Source organism: Plectropomus leopardus, chromosome 8 (assembly GCF_026936395.1).
Source record: "Plectropomus leopardus strain MGB_pleo_1.0 chromosome 8, ASM2693639v1, whole genome shotgun sequence".
NCBI lineage: Eukaryota > Metazoa > Chordata > Actinopteri > Perciformes > Serranidae > Plectropomus > Plectropomus leopardus.
The window spans coordinates 2,404,943-2,426,721 of NC_142183.1; the positions used below are offsets into that span (position 1 = coordinate 2,404,943).

Below are 21,779 nucleotides of genomic sequence, written 5' to 3' on the forward strand. Positions count from 1 at the left end.
TTTGGAGAGGAGATTGAAACCATTCTCATGTCTCAGTGGGTGAGTTTGCATCACAGATTCGTGCAAAACGTAAGCGATATTTTAGATATTTAATCACACAACACGCTCTCGTCACAGCTCGTCACATGGAGCCGCTCCGTCAGCGACCTTCTGAGTCTACTTATGATGATTTAGGTTTCCTTCTGCGTCAGCTGTTCACGCTCCAGGGTGTCGTTACCGTGTCAACAAATGCACATGGCGGGATGATGCAGCACGCTATTTATGTTTACACAACAGCACACGGCGACCACGGCGGACCGTTGCGATGGTTAGGTTTAGGCACAAGAGGCATATGGTAAAACCCCGAACACATCCCCACAGGAAGAGATCTCCGGACTCCTGCACCAGAGTCACTTTGTGGGAGCGTTGCGCGCGCCCTAAAGCAGCGCACTCTTGTGTTATTACCTGACGCTGTCCTTCAGCGTTTCATGGGCACGCTTGTCCAGCTGCGTTCTTAAGTGATGCCGCTCATGCATGTTGCATGTGGACGCGCCCGGTGCAGTCCGTGGTTCTGTCCGAGCACGATGTTATCTGAGTCCGTCCAGCCACGTTTCAGTTGGACACCGAAGGCGGCTTTTGGCATCACGCTCGTACGAGTGGCGTATTTGATGAGTTGGGAGAGGGACCAGGCTGACCAACACCTTTAACGCTCACTAACTTACAGGCTGGTTTCAATTACGGACAAACCGTCGGGTTAAAATGACTATTTGTGAATTTAGTGGGAGTTACAGGAACAGTTGTTTTTTTGCAAACAGGCGGGTACAGTAACGTCCTGGTGATGTATTCAGGGAACTACTGGAGACACAGCACAGAAGTCCTGGGCCAATTTTCCAATTTCAGTCCCAAAATATGACTGTTTCTCACTTTAAAACTCTTAATTTTACACTGTTATTGTCTTACAGCAGCTCAGTCCGGCTGGCTCTGAAAGGTGCGTTTGATTCCTCACCTTGGGCAGCGAGGCTCTGGAACCGGAGCTCTGTGTGGTCATGGTCAGCACGGTGGTGATGCCCAGACCCACCCGGGCGGGCGCCGCGTCCATGTTGATCCAGAAGGAAACCCAGGACAGGATGACGATGAGCAGCGATGGGATGTACATCTGGATCAGGTAGTAGCCCATCTGACGCTCCAGGTGGAAACGAGCCTCGATACAGGTGAATTTACCTGCCGGGGGAGGGGAGAAAATGCATCATTTCATTAAGAAGGAGAAAATACATCATTTCATTAGGAAGGAGTTTACGAAGAGGAAGATATAAATGATTCTGACAAACAGTCAGTATGTTTCGGTGCAGTGAAGCCACGGTTATAGATCGATCAGGTCATGGTGTGTCACTTTTTTATCTAAAATAAATCTAAAATATGACCTCTTCAGTTATGCACTGAGCCCGGGAGGTGACAAGGATGTGTGTTTTTGTTGTTTGTTTAACTTGTTTTTTTTAATTGTTACTAAAATGTACCCGCAATGTATTTGTGTTTCACGCACGCAATCTATTAAAATGTGCACGCAAAACATAAATAAATGAAGTTCATAGGAGGTGGCATCAATCCTCTCTCAATTTAGCCAAAACAGGTCAAATATGACGATCATGAATGAAACCAGGTCATTCTGAGGCAGAAACAGCCTTTCAGTAACAAAATGGGAGCTGCAATCACTTTTTCGGCAGGTTGAAAAGTGCTTTTTATGTGCTGTAATTTGCGCGTGCTTTATTAAAATGTGCAAGCAAATACGAATGAATTGCCTGCACACTTTAGTAAGATGCTGGTGTGATTAAGTAATTTGTGCATGCGGAAAAAACAAAACAAAAAGCCCACATCTTTGTCACCTCCCAGGCCCTGAGCCAAAATTACAAACGCAAGTCCCTCCTCACAGCCCCCCCCCATAAATAACACACACTCACTGTTGTAAACACGCTGGTGCGTCACCACGTGACGGAAAAGCTCGACTTCTAATCGAATTATCTGGGTGCATTTGTCCGATTTCGTATTTATTCGATTTAGTTCGATTTCAGTCGCACCAACACGTTCACATGGATTTTAAAAGTCCAGTTTTAGTCGGACTGCCACAATAATTCGAACTTTTCTAACTTTATGTAAATGCGCTGAATAGATGCTTTCTTACATCAAATGAACCATAACAAAGCTCAAACTGAGCGGAGCTGCTTTTCAGTATTAATTCTGAGCATAAAAGATTCATTTCTACAAAACTTAAAAGCAAATCACAGCTCACAGACAAAGTAAAAACCTCCTGTTATGTTTTACTCCGTTTTGTTGAAATCTATTCTGATTTTAAAAGCAAAAGAAAACGAGTCGACCCTCCAAAAAGGTTATTACTTTGTAATGAGACGGCTGCTGAGACTTCCAGCTTCAAACACGCTCACGACTCACTTCTGTATTCAGGGAGCCAATCATTTTGTCTCAGTGGGTGTCCTGTTTTTCAGCATCTCGTTGGGAAAATTGCAGCACATCAAGAACAAGAGGTTGATTCCAGGAAAAATAAATAATAACGGCCGGTCGATGTTTAAACTCGACTTTAAAGCAAAATGTGCTCTCATCAGTTTCCCCGAGGCGCCGCCGTTTCATTAGCGCTGAGGAGCGATTCTGAATTCTCTATTATCTTCATCTGAACAGGCACATTATCCCAACAGCGACACCGCCGCGTCCCCCGGAAAGACACAGGTGATGAGACGGAGGGTGTGCGCTGAAAGAGGCGAGGAGAGAGGGAGGAAGGAGGCGAGAAGGAGGGATTAGAGAGGGAGAGGTTGTTGGACCGGCAGTGAAAAGGAGGATAAGCCGCGGAGGGAAAAATAGAGGGACTGAAGACAAAGTTGACAGCTTTGAGACAAAATGTCATCTTTCTTCAGCTCCGGCACTCTAAGCCAAAGTGTAAATCATGAGCGGAAAATCAGAGGGACACAAATGCTCGGCTTTGCTGAATATCAAATGAAAGCAAACACGGTAAATACTTGACAACAAACACAGCAGGTGGTTTTAAACTGCCAGTTACTTGTTGCAGGAAGAGCAGAGTCGCAGATCAGACGAGCATGTTCGACTGAAGAGGGAGATGTTGGCGCCTTGTCTTCCCTCATAAACGCAATATTTTTGTGAGGTGGTGGCACATTATTAAAGCAAACTAAAAATAAAAGCTGTGACGCACGACAATAATTATTTCAACCGATAATTTCCAGCTTCTCATGATAAGATACTGATAATCGATAACTTTGTTTGTTTTTCATTACCTGAGGGTATGAAAGGCTGAGATGTGGTGAGTTTGTGCATTTGCATAAAAAAATCACATTTTTTGCAAAAGAAAGTCATTTTCAAGAGCAAAATCAATTTAATTTTTATATATATATATATATATATATATATATATATATATATATTTTAAAGTCTTATCTTCTTATGTCAGCTTGAATTGTACAAAAATAATGCTGAAAATAATATTGTGTTTGAGTTCTAGTGGATCTACAGAGAGGAACGTTTCCCAAACTGTCAGGAAGCAGCAGCTACAGAACCGTCCCTAAGAAACGGCTCTGCTGTGATCTCTGCAGGTTTACATGTTGTTCTGCTTGTTGTTGGAAGGAATCAAACATCAGATATCAGTTTATTCTTTCAGCAGAACTGAGCTGGAAACTCACTACACCTGAACTCAAACCACGTGTCCTCTCATCATGTCCTCTCATCGTGTCCTCTCATCATGTCCCCGTCACACACACAGCAGAAGGAGGGAGACGGCGGCCGCTTACACCGGCGTTCAGCGGTTACGGTGAGCAGCGAGCACGCTAATAAATGACAGTAACAGGACCGGATTGAGACATTTTGGTGTCATAGAAGAGACTGAGATCACCGGAAGGACAATGAGAGCGGAGAGGACAGACGGAGACACAGAATGAGAGTAGAGCGGACATTCGGAGACTCGGGTGCATTTACATTTGTTTAAATGTGGATTAATGCACACTGTCCCTTTTTTAAATAAACAAATTACAAATTAAAATAGCTCAAACAATATTTACCAGCGTTTTTGTCGGTATATTTTGGCAACGATGATATGATATGCATCTGAGGAACAATGTTCTCGTTAACACGGTAATTCCTCGGCAGAGGGAAGGCGGTGGTAAAACAGAGCATTAGCCTAATAAAATATTTCCTGGCCCTGTGGTTAACACAGAAATATGCTGCATTTATTTGCATTTATATGCTGCAAAAACGATAAACAATATGGATACTGGAAAATATCGGCATATTGTTGGCATCTGTGCTGCCTGTATTACAGTATGTTGTAGAAAAACAGAAATATACCATGTTTCTGTTTTTCAGTGATAAAGTTTAAAGTCATTTCACGGTATGAAAACTGTAAAAATGCAATTTATTGCTGGTGTCTGCTGCCAGCTCTTACTGTTATTTTACAGAGAAATTATTTACAGCGTACGCTTTTCCTTTGCATAAAATCAGGTTGTTTTTCAGAGTTTTATTGAGTGTCTGTTGATAGATTAGTCCTCCAATTGGCTGGTTTTTTTCTTTTTCAGAGGATGTTAGGCACCAATGCATCAACTTGAACTTGATATTTTATTTTATTTTATTTTATATTACCCTCCCGGTGTCACCTTCCTTTAACTTCTTAATTTGTATTTACTGCTTTCTTATGTGCTGAGCAAACTGTGTTGTTGCAGTTGAAAGTCTGGTGATCTGCAGCTGCCTGTTGTTGTCTGCCAGGAGCGCCGTTAGTCCTTGTGTGACTGCGAAGGGAAAGTAACAGCGGATGTTTACGCTCGCAGCGTGTTGCCGTGAAAAGCGAGCGGAGAGATTAGGAGGAATGAAGTCCACCGCCTTCTCCTAATCTCTCTGCTCCCGTTTTACTACAATATGCAGTGTGTGTAAAAAAAATAATCACAATAGCTCAGTTTTAATTTCAGTCACTTTTTTAAAATCTAATTTCTTTTACTTTTTCTGCACGGGGCCTCACAGCAATCACCTGTCAATCAAACACTGTGGGTGGGATATGTGAATACTCTGGAGAAAATACTGAAAAAACGAACAAAAAGTGGCATTTTCTGCACAAAAACAACGTGCATACAGAAAATCTGCACCAAAGATAATTACATTAACACACTGCAGTGGTCTTATTTACATTGCAGTACAGTAGCAACAGTAACAAATGTCCCTTCTTCTCTTTCTGTAATGTAATGAGCGCGCCGGGGCTCATAATAAACCGCCAGAGAGCCAGGGAGCAAGATGGCCGACGATCCATTTAATCAAAGAAGATCAATGAAAGGCAGCCTCATCAATTAGAGTTAACCCTAACAGACCGGAGAGGAGGAAGAGGCCGGGAACGAGCGGAGGAAATGTGATGTTAGAGCGAGAGGAGAGAGGGATGAGGAGGAGAGAAAGGTGTGAGAGGACAGGGGGAGAGAGGGAAGGAGAAACTGACAGCAGCAGGAGGAGGAGAGGAAGAGGAAGAGGAGGAGGAGGAAGAGGAGAGTCGATGGGGTTGGACTTGATTTATAGCTGTGATACACTTCAGAGCTTTTAAGTGCTGTCCATATTTTCCATCTGATAAGAAGATTGAAATTATTCAGCCGGACCCCCTATCTCACTGAGCAGTCTCTGTGTGTGTGTGTGTGTGTGTGTGTGTGTGTGTGTCCTGTTTCTAATACTGCACACACTCTCTCTGGTATGTACAGAAAACTGTGTGTGCATGTGTGTGTGTGTGTGTGTGTGTGTCGTAGTGTTTCCTGATGCGATAGTGCCCCCTAAACCAGGTATTTTTATCCAAAACATGATCTTTACTCATCATTAAGTGGGTTTTTGTGAGTAAACTGAAGCAAACTTTAACCACAGTTTTGCTGAAACTTAAAATTTCGACATAATGGCTACATACTAACGTAGAAATGTATCCGCGGTTTGCAGAAACGTACAGTGGCTGCATTTATTTTGGCGATGGGGTTGTTAGTGCGGCTGCAGACTGAAGGCGTATTTGTACAAGACTAGTACGACCTGGGGACCTCGAGCTATTTTTAATAATCACAGAGGATGTCTGTGATCTTAATCTTGTGTTTTGTAAAGTAAAATTTTCACTGCAAATTACCAATATTTTGCCCAAAATAGAGGTCGTGATAATATGAGTCCAACACGAATTTGCATCTCGGAGATTTCAGGTTGTATTTAGGTTTATTGTTTTCTGAGTGCATCTTTTCTGCCTTTTGATATCATATCTGAGGGATAATGTCAGTAAATCTGACTAAAGCACAGACTTTTCTTATCCAAAACATGAGGTTATTTTCTATGAATGAAATATTATCTCCTATGTAGATTGTGTTATTTCCCAGGGCTATCTCCTACTTCCGAGATAAACAGCCTGATTAAGCCTAAACTTTTATCTCCTAGCCTATGTAGGAATCCAATATGTCCTAATGAGATATTTACTACATAGGAGATAACATCCTGTATATAGGAGATAATAACTCATATGTAGGAGATAACAACCTACATGTAGGAGACAATATCTCATGTAAGAAGTTAAAAGTTTGTCTTTTAAGCCTATGTATGAGCTAATATCTCCTATGGGATATTTCTTACATAGGAGATAACATCCTGTATGTAGGAGATAACTCATATGTAGGGGATTAACATCCTAGATGTAGGAGACAATATCTTGTTTGTGAGAGCAGAGCAGCCTAATTAAGCCTAAAAGTATATCTCCAAGCCTACATAGGAGATAATATATCCTAAATGAGATATTTCCTACATGGATAACATCCTCTATGTAGGAGATAATAACTTACATGTAGTAGATAACTTCCTATATGTCGGTTCGTAGTAGACAAAATCTTGTATGTAAGAGGAGAGAAACTTAATCAAGCAATAAAGTTTATTTCCTAACTGAGATATCTCCTACATAACAGCCTGTACGTCGAGTAATATCTTGTATGTAGAACATAATATCCTGTATGTAGGAGAAAATATATAGGAGATACATTTTTGGTCAACAACTGCCCTCAAAACCACCCCCCAAAAAACAAATGCCTCTGTCTGAAAAACGATTGTGGCAACAGTCATTTGATGGTTCACCACGACCAGAATCTGCAGAAATGTAAAGCAGCACTCACATTACAAATCATCTACCAAAAATGTGCACAAGTTCAATTCACCAAGTCAGCGAAATCACATGGTACTGCGACAAAAGTTTAGTATCGTTTAACTGTAGTTTGGCTAGAATCAGAGTAAGTGGGTGAGGGTTTGGAGTAAGCGGTGAGGTGTTGGTTAAGTTCGGGTGAGGAAATGTCCCGAAATGTTTGAGTGTAAACGCCTCTTGTACCCAAACACACTATTAACATGTCAGCAGCCAGAAAACAAAAGTGCCCTGCAATGCAGCAGAAAGTGTAATTAGTATTTCAAACAGGGATTTTTCTTTGTGTGTGTGCGTGTGTGTGTGTTGGGTTGGATGGAGGGATGGAAAGAAATAAAAAAGACAACAGAGAGTGGGAGAGGAGGAGGAGGAGGAGGAGGGGAGAGAGATACGAGGAAATGCTCGCTCTCTCTTGGAGTCACAACAGACTGCAGCTAATAAATCTGAGGAAAAACGACACCTTAATTCCCCCTTAATGCTTGATTGGAAAGCAGCGAGGCGTGTGCGCGCTCAGCCACGCACGCTAACACACACACACACACACACTTATACATGCGCGATCGCACACGCACACAAACGTGTGCAGACACAGTCAAAGAGCAGCAGCATGGCTGGAGAGTAATAAGCCGGAGATGAGATGAGAGAGGGGCAGAAAGAGAAATATGGGGAAAGGAGAGAAGAGATGGAGGTGGGAGGGCTGGGGGTAAATTGTCCTTGAAGAATTCGTGCCTTCTGCTGAAGAGAAGAAGAAGATAGCGCAGATTTTAATTCATTATGTTCAGATTCGACAGAATGTTTGAGCCTCTTCTCGCGCAGAGTTTTGGTTTTACGGCACGTAAATTTATCGTAAGCAGCACTGTAAGCAGAAAACTTTGCTATTGAGTCTCCACCTACAACAATCTGAGCAGTGTGAACTTAGTGATTTTGCTGGTAGGGGTTAAAATCGAAACAATAACAAAAGATGCAGCAATGCCGTCATTGCAGTCAGTTTCTTGTGGTTTGGATTCCTTAATGTTAAGTGTTCAGGAGGTTTTTAATGGGAGCCGAATGAGCTGCAGAGATCTCTTCCTCTCCAAAATAAACGTAACAGGTGACTTAAACCAGTGAAACCACCAAATAAAGCAGTTTCACTTTAAAAATCAGTGTTTTTCAAACACTGTTTGGCTTGTTGTAGAGGGGCTGATGTGCGCTCACCTTTTTACTCTGATTACTCAAGACTTAAACGTCCAGGAGATTTTTATTAGGAGCCAAATTCTCCACAGAGGCTTTCTCCTCTTCAGAGTAAACAGACCAGGTAATTTAACTCTTTAAGACCTGAGCAAAATGGCCTGATTTTATTTAAGAACACAAGAAGAAAGCATTGAGCAACTATGCGAGAAATGACCCCCAAAAATTAACGAGAAATTAAAGAAAATTTCCTAAGAAATGAGGGGAAAAAAAAGTAAAAAACAAAGACCAATAATAAAACAACCTAAGAGAGTGTTAAAATAATACATATATATTTTTTGTAACATAATTCTAAATATATAACTATAATAAATATATAAATATGCAAATCTTTTTACATTTTTCCTTGGTGTTTTTTTTTTTAAAAAACAACAATTTTCTTATATTTTTCTCTCGCTCTGTTTTTGGACATTTTGCTTGTCGTTAGTGGTCTTCAGGCATTAAACGACCTGGCCTGTTTGAAGAGGGAGAGGTCTTTTCTCTAGGCTGAACAAATATATTACATTGTTCATGTTGTTTTTACACATTTTAATTCAGAAAAGTTACATAAAGCAACAAGCTTTGCTGAGATAAAACTTATTAGTTAGTTTGTGACGAAGTTGATTCTACAGGATGGCATTTGATTTTTATTTGTTTAATTTTCAATTATGTGTAATTGAAGTTATTTGTATTATTTATGTTTGAATGTATTGCTCCTGTGTTCATACAGTTTGTAGTATTGTGAGGTTATCTCAGGGACAAATCCTGAATATTTAATCTGTATTTTTACATGGAAAATGTGTCGCTTTTGTTTGTGAATGCAAAGATTTGGAAACAAAACAACCCACCAAACTAAACACAACAATCAAATGATGTGGCCACAAAATGAGTTAATAATGCAGGAGCGAGTTAATATTTTATGGTGGTGGTGCAAATCTTCGAATAAATCAGATTTTATTTAGATAACTGAATCTGAAGCTCGCCTTCGAGTCTGTCAGTTTGTTGTTGATTTTTTTTTTTCACCTGCATGTTGCCAAAATTGATTAATACAGTTTAACTTTTGTTGTTCAAACAGGAAATACCATAAAAGGAATCACATATGATGACAGACTGACAGGAAACAGACTTACACGTATTTATATAACAAAGCAGTGGATTACCACTACATAGTCTCTGCTGTATGTGCATGCATGCAAGTGTGTGTGCGTGTGTTTTTGTGTGTGTGTGTGTGTGTGTGTGAGTGGCAGTGCTGAGTCGTGTCAAGGCTTTTTCGTCTGGTGGTGGATCGTTCATCTCCTCAGCGGCGACAGCAGACGTCAACCTCTGTGTGAGTGATGGCTCTGAATCTGAACTAATCAGCCTGCGCGCGCGCGCGCGCACACACACACACACACACACACACACACACGCACACACACACACTCACACACTCTGACTGTGATCAGTGGGTCGATGTTTAGGGGATGGATTTTATCTTGACCTGTCATTTTATTTTTTATTTTCGGAGAAGACAGTTTCCTTGAAAGTTTGTTTTGCTTTGTGTTGTATTTTATTGATAAGAAAAGTAATTCAGGAGAGCATCATATTTTCTACAACAGTAATATAAAAAAGACAGACACTGAATTGTATGTTTAACCTCAGAATGCAGCACTATTTTGAGAGCATCCTCTCTCTGTCACTCCATGTGTTTCTTTAGTAAATGTTGGGAGACATGATGCAGATGTACTTGTACTTCATGTAAAGTTATGTAGGTCAGGCTGATGGGTGTCATTACATACTTAGTGTAATGCCTTAGTGTGTTGCCGTAAAATAACTCAATGTTCACCTGGTTTCACACGTTACATGAACACCAGTCTCCTTGAGGAAAGTCCTGAGTCTGTTTGACCGATCCACCTTCCTAAACCTTCCTCTTACGGATGCTCTTTGTATGACTTCCTTCTTTACTTCTGTCAGCTCTTCAATCATGTGGTCGCAGCTTTTACGATTAGATGGGTTTTATGCAATACTTTTTGTAGGTATTTGTACGAATAGTGCAGTAGCCTGAACAACAACAGGAGTCAAAGTCTTATCAGGGTTAGTGCAGCAAAAATTGGAGATTTGTAGACTAAAGTCGTATAAAAACGTCATGACTGGTTTTTTCCGGCTGCGTGATCAGCTGATGCCGACTGTCCGCGTGTAATGCTGTGGCAGCAGGTACCTTCAGGCCTTAGGGATGGGATCGAAAACCTGGTTCCATTGAGGACCCGGATCTGTTTTTTTCAAAACCTGAAAATCAATAAAGTTTGAGCTTATCTTTACAGCCATTGAGTCCCGTGGGTCCTATAACGTAACCTCACATCTCGAGTCGAGTCATTTAAATCCAATCACTTGTCTGCATACATCGCTTGCAGGCTACTTCAAATTAGACCTAAATGCAGAACATTCGACTGCTGCACGACACCAGAACAGTCTTCATCATCCACGAACAGCAGCAGGAAGCACAGCCAAACTCTGCAGCAAGTCCCGATAAAAATAGTAATCCAAGGCCGAAATCCAAGTTAAAATCGACAGGATAAGAGCTAGTTAGCAAGGTCGGCTCAGTAAAATGACTATTCGGCGAATAAAACGTCATCATGATGTCTTCAAATGAAACATCTGGAAAAAGACAATGTATTTTTTTGGCGAGAAACTTGAATAATACAGTTGATTGTGTGAGAAATTTGTTTTCCTAACAATATAAGAGAGAAAAGAGATGAATTACAACCTGTTTAACATCACAGTTTACATAATTTAAACTACTGATGTCAAGATTTTCAAAGTATATATTTAAATCAAAATACTATCATTTATTTCCAAATTACTAAAAATGTGCCTGAAAGTGACAGTAAAACCAGTTCTGTTAGAAACGTATTGAAACCTCATCTTTCTAACAAATAATAGAAAAATATTGATAGTGGTATCGACAAGGACTCAGATGGTTAAAGACTCTCGATAATGGTATGAATATCACTAAAAAATAAAAATCCCCATCCCTTGTTAGGCCGTCCAGCGACATATAATAACGCCGTAATAACGTCCGCCCACGCTCTCAGCTAAAGCCGTCGAGTTACGAATCGAGCGGATCAAAAGGTGGTTTTTGGCGTTGGGATCTAATGTCGGTATTTGACGACTTTGGATCGAGAACGAGCTGCACAGCCGTACATCGTCGTGACAGTTTGTTTCTCTTTACAATCTTTGATGCCTTCAACTTTAGATCCCACGTTGCAAAAAAACAAATGACGTTTCTCAGCGTGTTAAAGTCTGCAGTGAAGCAAACATTTAAATATCTCTAACTTCTTCAGCTCTATTTGTGTATTTTCTGTTGATTTCAGCCTCCTACTCACTCAGGCTGATATAGATTTCCGTGTTCATATGTTTTGTGTTCTCTGAGGAGTGTAAGAGCGGCGGACTGGCGAGGTGGACGGGACAGATGGTTTTCAGCCACACATTGGAGGACCTGGAGGGAGAAACAGAGTGCGGCGGCCGCCCCCGTCCTCCGTTAGATTCTCCTTGCTCGAGTCTTTTTCTGCTTCTCTCTCTTATTTCTGTTGTTCTTCAGTTTCTCACATCACCAAAGCAGCCCTCTCTCTGTGCTTTTTCTTTTTCAAGGCTGTCCTTTCTTCAAATCCTTTTCATACTTTCATATTTTCATCTTTTCTTTCCGTTTTACAACTCTCAGCTTTTGAATTTTCCCCTTTTTTCTTTTGACTTCTTTAATCTACACTTTCTTTTATCCGTTCCAAACCACTTTTAGCTTTTGGCTTTTTTCTTCTCCACATTTTATTTTCTCACCTTCTTTACTTTTTACTCCTCTCACATCCCTTTACGTCGATTTAAAAAAATACATATATTTATATATTCTCTGCTGCTCGTTCTCTCCTTGTTTAAATTCTAAAATGTTTTTAAACATTTTTGCAATGACATACGAACAGAAAACTCTGAATAAATCAACAGTTATTTCGGAGTTTGTGGCTGAAACAAACTTTGCAGCTCAGTGTTTCTCCTCTTCACTGAGTCACACTGAAAGTTTCATGACATCGGAAGGAAAATAGGAAAAAAAACATATTTGGGGAATATGTGCCTCCATTTCAGTGACGTATTCTCCGTTATTTCCACATTTCACACAGTCGAATAAATTCGGGCAGTGACTCATGCAGCGTTCAGCAGAGTCTCAGGCAGACTCCCAACAACGACCTTGTCTCTAATTTCAAAGATTTGATTCTCAATTTATTCTTCCGTTATTAGAGATATGCATCCCTCTCTTTACTCTTTGCCTTGAGTCCTGCTTTACTTTTTTTCTCTCTTTCTCTCCTCCGCTCTATCTTTTCTCTCTCTTTCCTCTGACAGTGTAAAGCCTGCAGAGACACAGACAGAAAGCAAATAAAAAGAAGGGAGAGAAACACGATGGCAGCATGATGGAAAAAAGAGGAAAGGGACGATTAGGAGGAGACAGACAAAGACGGAGGAATGTGAGCGATGAAGATGAAGATGAAGAAAGTGGAAAGGGAGAACGTAAATAAAGATGGATGTGAAGACGGGTTTGTTTCTGTTGTAAAACATTTTTCACATTTCTCATTTTAAAGCCGTTGTCTGTATTTCAGGGTTTTTCCACAGAAAAATGAAGCCAAGTGTGCAGACAAAACAGTCAGCTAAAGTCCACCGCAGCATTCACATGACACACTCCTCTCAGCAGGCGGCTTTCCATTAACCCTCAAAACGTGAATATTGAAATTGGGAATATAAAACACACCTAATGGAAAATTTATTGCAAAAAAAGTTTTTACACTCGCATAAGGTGGTATTTCAAAAATATGATTGATTGATTCAAAAAATGATGATTCAAAAAAAGCAATATTTAGCAAAACTGCAATGGAAACCTTTTTTTAGTCTTTTCTAGGTCACATGATGCTGTGAGGTCACATGATGCTGTGAGGTCACATGATGCTGTGTCTATGTGCTTGTCCGTAGGAACTGGCTCCCTCATGAAGCAGCAGGAGCTACAAGAGCTGTTATTGCATCACATAACTCCCCTAAAAAACCCTCTAACGGGGGAAAAATGGCAGAAACCTCAGGAAGAGCAAATGAGGAGGGATCCCTCTTCAGGACGAACAGACGTGCATACATGTCGTAGAAAACAAAACAAAAAGAAACACTCAATAAATTAAATCCATATGTATGCAGCTGTTTTTCAACGAGTCATTGCTGTGGTTCAGCAGAAGTTTTGCCACAAAAAACAAACAAACAAACAAATAGATATTTTAAGCCAAAACACGATCTTTTCCTAACCATAACCAAGTATTTCTTGTGCGTAAATCTAACCGCACATTAACCACGGTATTATCAAAATGTAAAGAAAGACAAAGTTTCAACATAACTGTGATGCAATAATGTCAATATGTAACTTGGATCTCTATTTTATTCTTCCCCGGAAACTTTCTACAACATTACTGATAAGCAAAACACAGTTTTGCCTAAAAATCTCTCTATAGTTAGAGAGGTGATTTGTATTGTCACAACAGTGGCAGATTTTTTCATCTGTCACTTTTACATCTCTGTGAGAGACTAAATGTCCTTGATACGATGTAGATTTTAACAACGTGCAAACCAAACAGCAACAGACGCTCATCGAGAAGAAGAAAGGAGAGAAATGGTCGTTGGAGGCGTCCCCGCTCACCTGTGTTGTAGTGCTTGGTGCAGTAGCGCAGGTCCTTCTCCTCTTTGAGTATGAACTGAGGTAGCGTGAGGCCGTCGGCCACCTGCACGGCTCCCTTCTCATCCCACTCGAAGATGAGGTCGTTCATGGTGTAGCCGACTGGAGGAGAGAGAGAGCGGACAGCAGGAGTCAGACTGTGTGGGCATCGCTTCAGGAGGAGGATCTTTGTGTCTGTGGTCGCGGTGCAGAGGCCCCCAGTGAGGGGTCCAAACTCCCCCCGCAGGGTTTCAGGGGGTTAACCCTTTGAAACCTGAGCAAAATGGCTTAATTTCTGCTAAATGCTCGTAGATATTAAAAAATACTCAGAGCTCTCGCTGCAAAGATGGTGTGTGAAGTTGGCCTCTCCTCCCTCTTCTTCAGACTTTTTTTTCTTTTTAGTTTAGCTTTTGTTTAGTTTAGTTTTTTTGTGTATTTTTTCTATTTAATATAATTGTTTTGTTTCTTTTTACCTTGCCTTTTTTTCTTGCTCTCTTATATTGTCTGGTTTCGTATTGTGAAGCATAAAAAGCGTTATAGAAATAGTTTATTATTATTATTTTTTCAACATAAATGCCACTATAGCAAGGGCTCCATTTGTTCGTTTCGTTTTTCTCCGACCACCACAGCGGCATAGATGGATGACGCGCGACGACGATGTTTTGTTCTTGCATATTGATGTCGATGGACGAAGGTCTTAGCCTGCAATTCGGTAGGTGATGTCATCGTACAGTCTGCATACATCACACTTGATGTCGTACCCAAGTTTGTTAAGATCCACGACGCAGTTTTTCTGCACTAAACTTACTAAACTAAGATTACAAAATTCTCCCAGTCTGCAGGAGGCTTTAAAGTTTGTCTCCTTCAAAGGACGAGATAACATCCCATTTATTGGAGATCATGTAGGTTTTGGTCAAAAATGCCTCTCACAACTTCTGCAAAATCCTTATGCTTTTATGTATTCTTTTTTCTGAACTTGATATTTCGTGCTTCTACAGCAGCACAGATCACCGTCCTGGATGTTCGCACAGTCTGCTCACGTCGAACTTGATATCGTACTCAAGTTTGTAAAGATCCGCATCGCAGAGTGACGCAGAAATCTGTCAGTCTGCAGGAGGCTTCACACACGTGCTAAAGGCTGCGTTTGGTGTCAGTATTACGAGCATCGATATTTACATTTCAATAATGTCTACACCCAGCTCTGAGGTTATGAATGTTGCTCAGGCAGACGGTAGCTTTATGAAGCTTTTCGGTATCCGCGGCTTCCTTTTTATGTGTTAATATCAGGACTGACACCAGATCAGCGTGTTTCCACTGAGCGTTGTATTGTTCTGTGTGTGTGTGTGTGTGTGTGTGTGTGTGTGTGTGTGTGTGTGTGTGTGTGTGTGTGTGAGATGAGCGCTGACCCGTTGTATCACATCAGAGCTCTCTGAACTTCTGCTCCTGTTTCTCTCATTCCTCTCATGTCTGCTCAAAGAATGAAAAGGCCACAGAAAAAAATCTATATCATAACCCCCCACCAGACGCTCGCACTGTGTGTGTGTGTGTGTATGTGTGTGTGTGTGTGTGTGTGTATGTGTGTGTGTTTGTGTAATCACTCACAGCTCTCCAGCTGCATGATGCAGGTCTGGACGTCCATCGGGAAGTTCTTCAGATCCATGGGACAGGCCAGGACCAGTGTTATTCTGCACACACGCACACGCGCACACACACACACACACACACACACACACACACACACACACACACACACACACACACACACACACACACAGAATTGAATTTAATAGAAATTTATTTTGAACAAATAAGAAATGAGAAACAAATACGCAGACATTTTTATACAGATAACATTTTCTTTAACAACACATACCTATATGTAATCTATATAAACAGATTATCAACCTAATCGAATATCGGGGCCGATATTCTGCATGTTGCCAATTATCTGTATCAGCGTTTTATTTTAATAATTGCCAGAGAAAAAATAATAAAAAGAGCAATGAAAGTGTCAGCATGGGGAGACTTTTACCTTATCAAACCTCAGGGAGCCTTTTTTTTATTCATTCATTTTTTATTAAAATTTTCACTTGACTTTATAAAAAATATGTATATGTAGTGTGTATATGATTTTGAGCATTTCAGTTTTGATTTAACATTTGTTAAATGCATTTAAATTAAGTCTTATGTTGGATTTTTTTATATTCCAAATTTTAAGTATTGATGAAAAGATTTTTTTATTTTTATTGTAAATGCAAACCAGTTCCAAATATTAGTTATTGGTCTCATTAACTACTAATAATCGATATCGATGTCTGCCCTGAAAAACCAATATCATTCGACCCCGAATATAAACAATATATAACTTTATGTAAACAAATTTACATTATTATTTACAGAAAAAGAGAAAGAGAAAAAAAAGGAAATAATACTACAAAAAAGTACAAAACAAATACAATAATCCCTGTAAACACCTGATGACTGTCACCCATAAAAATCATATCCTCATCTGTTTTGAGCTGGTTAATGTTTGAACGTTGCTTCAGCCACATCTTTAAACTAGAGCGCGACCGTAAGTTGTTTATTTAAGAAAGCAGCTTTCTGAGTACTTTTGCAGTCGTATCGGTGCAAAATCAATCCACATAGAAATGATATATTCCAGCTCAAAAATTCACTATATCGGTCGCCATATCCGTAATCCGTAATTAATTTTTCCACTATAAAATCTGTATCAGTCCCAAAAATCCCATATTGGTCGGGCTCTACTTTAAACTATTCAATAATTTTTAATTTAATTTTTTTTTTTTTTTTACATTTGTCCGCACCCTGCAAATTTTAAAAATTAAAATTTCTCTTTAGATCATAACCTCCATCTCCATCACAAAAAACTCACAGAAACATCACTCAACACTAACAGGATTATCCAGATTATCCACCAGGACGCGTCTAAAACAACCTTTCAGTTTTAGATTAAAATAAAATCCTTTTAGCTGCTGTTGTTATCTGGACCGACTTGTAATGAGTGAAACAACAGCTGTAATTAATCAGTTACTGGCAGCAATTTCCATTCTGCAAACATTTAGCTTTATTCTCACACAAAAATCATTACAGAAGATAAACCGGTTTAATTGCTTTGCTCGAAAAAAAAAGGGGCAAACGTTCCAGATTTAAAGGGTGAAAGTCAAACTCAGTGAATAATAACGTAACACTGCAAAAGTTCAACAGATATCACTCGTTTTCATTGAAACGCCATTTGATTAAAACAGATTTGAGTGGATTAGCACTGAAATAATGAATTAATTAGTTGATGTTTTTGAAGATCATTTATCAAGAATGAACGCAACAGATTTGCTCGTCTAAGCTTCTTAAATAGTTTTTAATTACAGTGTGCAATATGTAAAACGTAAAAAAACAAAAAAACAGACATCTTTGGTTATGTGGAATTTATATATATATATATATATATATATATATATATATATGTACATAACCACACACACACACACACACACACACACACATACATATACCTATCTAGAAAAAAATTACACATTACAAAAGATATAATCTGTTTTTTTACATTTTACATATTGCACACTGTATTAACTAATTTAAAAAAAGAGACGGATCCATAATTGGTTCCGTCTATTTTGAAAACACATGATTATATCCCATATTTTAAATAAACATTTCACAGCAGCTAATATTAGGGTTTAATGGCGAGAGTGCAGCAGCCTGACGACGTGTTTTATTTCTCTGCTGCTAGATATCTCATTTTAAAATGAAAGTCTTTAATTTCAGTAATGCATCATATCAGTTATGAAATAGTTTTTCCATTAATTTCTGGGAAAAAAAAGTTGACTTTAGCAGAGATCCATTCCCTCCATGTGACAGCAGTAATTAATTTTGGTGCCTGGGCCTCTAATGTGTCACCGCGATGCGGGACCGACTGCCCGAAACATTTTAATTTTCAGAGTTTCACGGATCAGCCTTGCACGAAACAAGACTCGCTCCCATGTCGCTGCACGCCTGCTCAGCTACAGGTTTTCTTCCTGTTAGTCCTCCAGCAGAGAAGAAGACGGTCGGCAGTGAAACTGTGACCTCAAACTGCTGTCTGTATTTTCCTCGTTGTGATCTTGGCTCTTTGGGAGGTTACTCAAAAAAAAAAAAAACTACGTCCATCTCCATTTCAGGCTGCATCCAATATCTATGAAATAATGTTTTTGGTAAAATGATTAAAGGACGAAGCTGCTAATGATCTGTGTCTTTGTTATTGTCAAATAATAAGACCAAATCCAACAATATGTCCATCTGTCTCTTTACAACTTCTCCATGCTGTTGCTTATTGCTTCCTTTACATTAACAGGTAAATTAAACGCATATTTATTTTTTAAAGGTGCAGTAATAATCTCAAACAGCTGCTCACTGTAGTTTTTAATCAAACAAACAGGAGGACGTTGTGCATTTGTTTTAAGAAGCAGCTAAATAACCATTTCTTTGCTCGTTTAATTCATTCCACCTCTTATTTATTTTTATTGCATATTCTGATTATTTCTTAGGAATTTTTTATGCACTTTTACTGTTTTGACTCATGTTGTTTAATAAAAAAAATAAAATAAAACTTCTTTTTTTATTTTCCACCTCTGGCCTGTTCTGCAACTTATTTATTCATTTTTATATTTATAAATCTAAATATTTCTATAAATTGTTTGGTTCTACATTTTAGCACTGTTGCATGTAAAGCACTTTGGGTTGCATTTTATGTATGAAAGGTGCTATACAAATAACTATTATCATTTTCATTATTATTATTATTATTATTATTATTATTATTATCATTTGCTGGGGACTATTTTCAGCAGCGGAGTAATCTATATTTGATGCTCCAGTGAGTGTTTCCTGGGAGCCGGACGGTTTATGTGTGATTTAGATTTCTGCAAACGACGGATACAAACATTTGCACATTTTTATCATATCTGTGTTTCTAAAATGACGGAGTATACGAGCTGACTTTGTTTGATCAAAAGTGACCAGCGGCTTTAGGGAATTACTGAATCTTTTTCAAAAACTATTTAAAACAGGTAATATCTCATTTGATCAAAAGCTCCAGAACAGCTCATAAATAGACCTCAGCATGACGCTATTTTCGGTGTCTGCTGGTATTTTCTTTTTAAACCACAGTCCTTTTTTCGCATTACTGATGTATTTAATTGATCTAATTTTAATTATTATTTTATTTAGTGATTTTGTAATATATGTCATTTGTCTGATAGGTGACGTTTAAGTGGGAAAAATAGTTCAATAAAAAGTAAAAAAAAAAAAAAAAAAGAAAACAGTTTTGAGTTATTAAGAAGCGGATGCTTTTCTGTGGGTAATGTGTGCTTCTTTTTACACACAAAAACATTTGGTTGTGGTTCGTAAAAAAATCATGTTTTGGCTTAAAATACAGAGTTTTTCTGAAGAAGCTGCTGATAAAAAAACATCCACCATCTCCTCCACCTGAAGGACACTTTGACAGCTATGAAATGTACAAATGTAATGTACCTGTGGTCTGCAGAAATGTACAATGCCAACACTTTCCCCGGGGCACTGGCTCGTATCTGCAACACGACTTTGAGGGTAATTCTCAGGTAGTAAAAGCTAATAACTTCTGGCAGAAACCACCATCCATCACCGCTGTCATCATAATCTGTAAATCACTAAATGCTACGTTCAAGAGAAAACCAAAATAAAAAAATGAAGAAAACAGCTCCAGTTTCGTGAGAGCAGAGTTCGAGCTGTCAGCAGGTTGTCATGACGTGCAGGCGGTGATTTCGCTGCACACGCTCAGTCCTTCTGCTCTGCTCGAACAGGACACCCGCTGCTGCTACAACACACACACACGTCCAGTCGGCCTGATGTACAAAATAAACTTTGCCGCGTCTGCACATTGTTAGTCCCTGACAGGATGCTGAATATGTATTACACACATGATGTGGCCTCCACAGATGTCCCACTTTCTCAGAGAGGAGATTCAGCTCTGTGGTTTCCTGTCTGCTGCGGCGTGACACCTAAATGCCGAATGCTGACAAAGTCAGTGCGTCGCTTTAAAGTCCTGGAGCTCCGGATGGAGAGGAGCCTCCAAACCTGCACACGATTTTGCTCCACTACAAGAAGATTACACGCACGATCAAGCGCCACTAATGCAGGACAGATGCTGCATTTAATGACCTCAACAGTGACAGATATTAAAGATATCTGTTTATTCAACACATCTGAAGTCGTCACATGCTGCCGCTTTGCAGTGCGTCTGCACAACACGCTCCAGGTATCTTTCTGCGTCTGCTGTTGACGTTCTGTGACGTCAACACAAGCACATGGTGGGATGCATGTGGTTATGTTTATGCAACAAAAGCACATAGCAACCAACGCCGGGACCTCAACAAACACACATGCTGCCACTGTTACTGTACACTGCTACGCAAAAGAGGCAACGCTAAGGTGTAGAAAAAAACATCACATTCACACAGGAAGCGAACACCAGAGTCCTGCATGAAAGTCCAAGGTTTGTTTGGTCCGCCCACCGCTCCTTCTGCTCGCTCATGCTCATTATATTAATTGTAACAGCATTTCAAACTGACGCCATCCAGCGTATCATATGGCCACATCAGGATCTGACAATCCTTGAAATGTGATAAAATCCTATAAACATCCTAAAATCTGAGATACGTCCCAACATTTTAGAATCGCACCTAAAATCCTACAAATGTCCTAAAAAAACAAAAAAATTTCCTAAAATTCGGATGTGAGCTGAGAATGTGTAGAGCTGGGTGGTACGGTCTTGAAATAATATTAAAATATTTTTAGGCCATATCACGATACACGGTATATATCACAATATTTGAAATCTCCTCAAAAGCTTCATAAATGCTGGACTGGACAACAAAATCAAATGTCACGATATGACAAAAAATACGTAGGTATTTATACTGTGAAAATATTTTACTGATGACTATTTGTACTTGGACAAAATATTAACACGGCGGGATATTTAAATTATCATTAGTAATGTGGATTTAATGACTTAAGTGGGTGAAATTAACTATTAGAATAAGTAAAACAGTCTGATGAGTTTAGAAAATGACATCACTTCACTGCAGCCTTTAAAATCCAGAAAAGACAACATTTGTTTCATATCACGATATGACGATATCCAAAATCTCAGACGTTTGTGGTCTCATATCACGGTAACAGTATGCATCAGGTATATCGCCCAGCAGTGGTTTTATGCTACGTTATCTGAAGCCGAAATCACTGACAAAGCGACGATATTTGACAACTTCAGACTGACAACAGGCTGCAGATTTACACGTTTGTTTCTCCTCTGTGCTTTGTGCCTCTATGATTACATCACGCTGCGTTTGTCTTTGCTGCCGACAGACTGGAGTCACAACTCACATCATCACCAACAAAATGACAAATGCTGTTGTTTTTCTGGTGAGGGCAGGCTCAGTTTGAATCACTCTAAAATAATGCATCATTGCTCTCTTTGCCTTTTTTAAAACTGTATTATTTCCACTTTATTTAAGAGAACTTTTGGCCTTTAACACAAACTACATGATGCATTTTGTACAAGCATTTTTTAAATTAAAGTATTACAGATTTTGCTTTTGATACGGCACCCCGACAAGCACAAATGGGACCACATATCGGGCTGAGAGCGAG

The 21,779-nt window shown here is 39.5% G+C and overlaps 1 protein-coding gene across 6 annotated transcripts in view; it reads right to left on the reverse strand.

Annotated features, from left to right (window-relative positions):
- The window catches only part of glra1 (glycine receptor, alpha 1), a 148,132-nt gene that overhangs the window by 32,939 nt on the left and 93,414 nt on the right, over window positions 1–21,779 (reverse strand). For all 6 annotated transcript variants that reach the window (XM_088080724.1, XM_088080723.1, XM_088080722.1 and 3 more), the window contains 3 exons: window positions 15,678–15,760; window positions 14,061–14,198; window positions 986–1,200 (listed from right to left, as the gene is read on the reverse strand). In XM_088080724.1, the coding sequence (XP_087936850.1) occupies window positions 986–1,200; window positions 14,061–14,198; window positions 15,678–15,760 (436 nt within the window). The remainder of the gene's footprint in view (window positions 1–985; window positions 1,201–14,060; window positions 14,199–15,677; window positions 15,761–21,779) is intronic.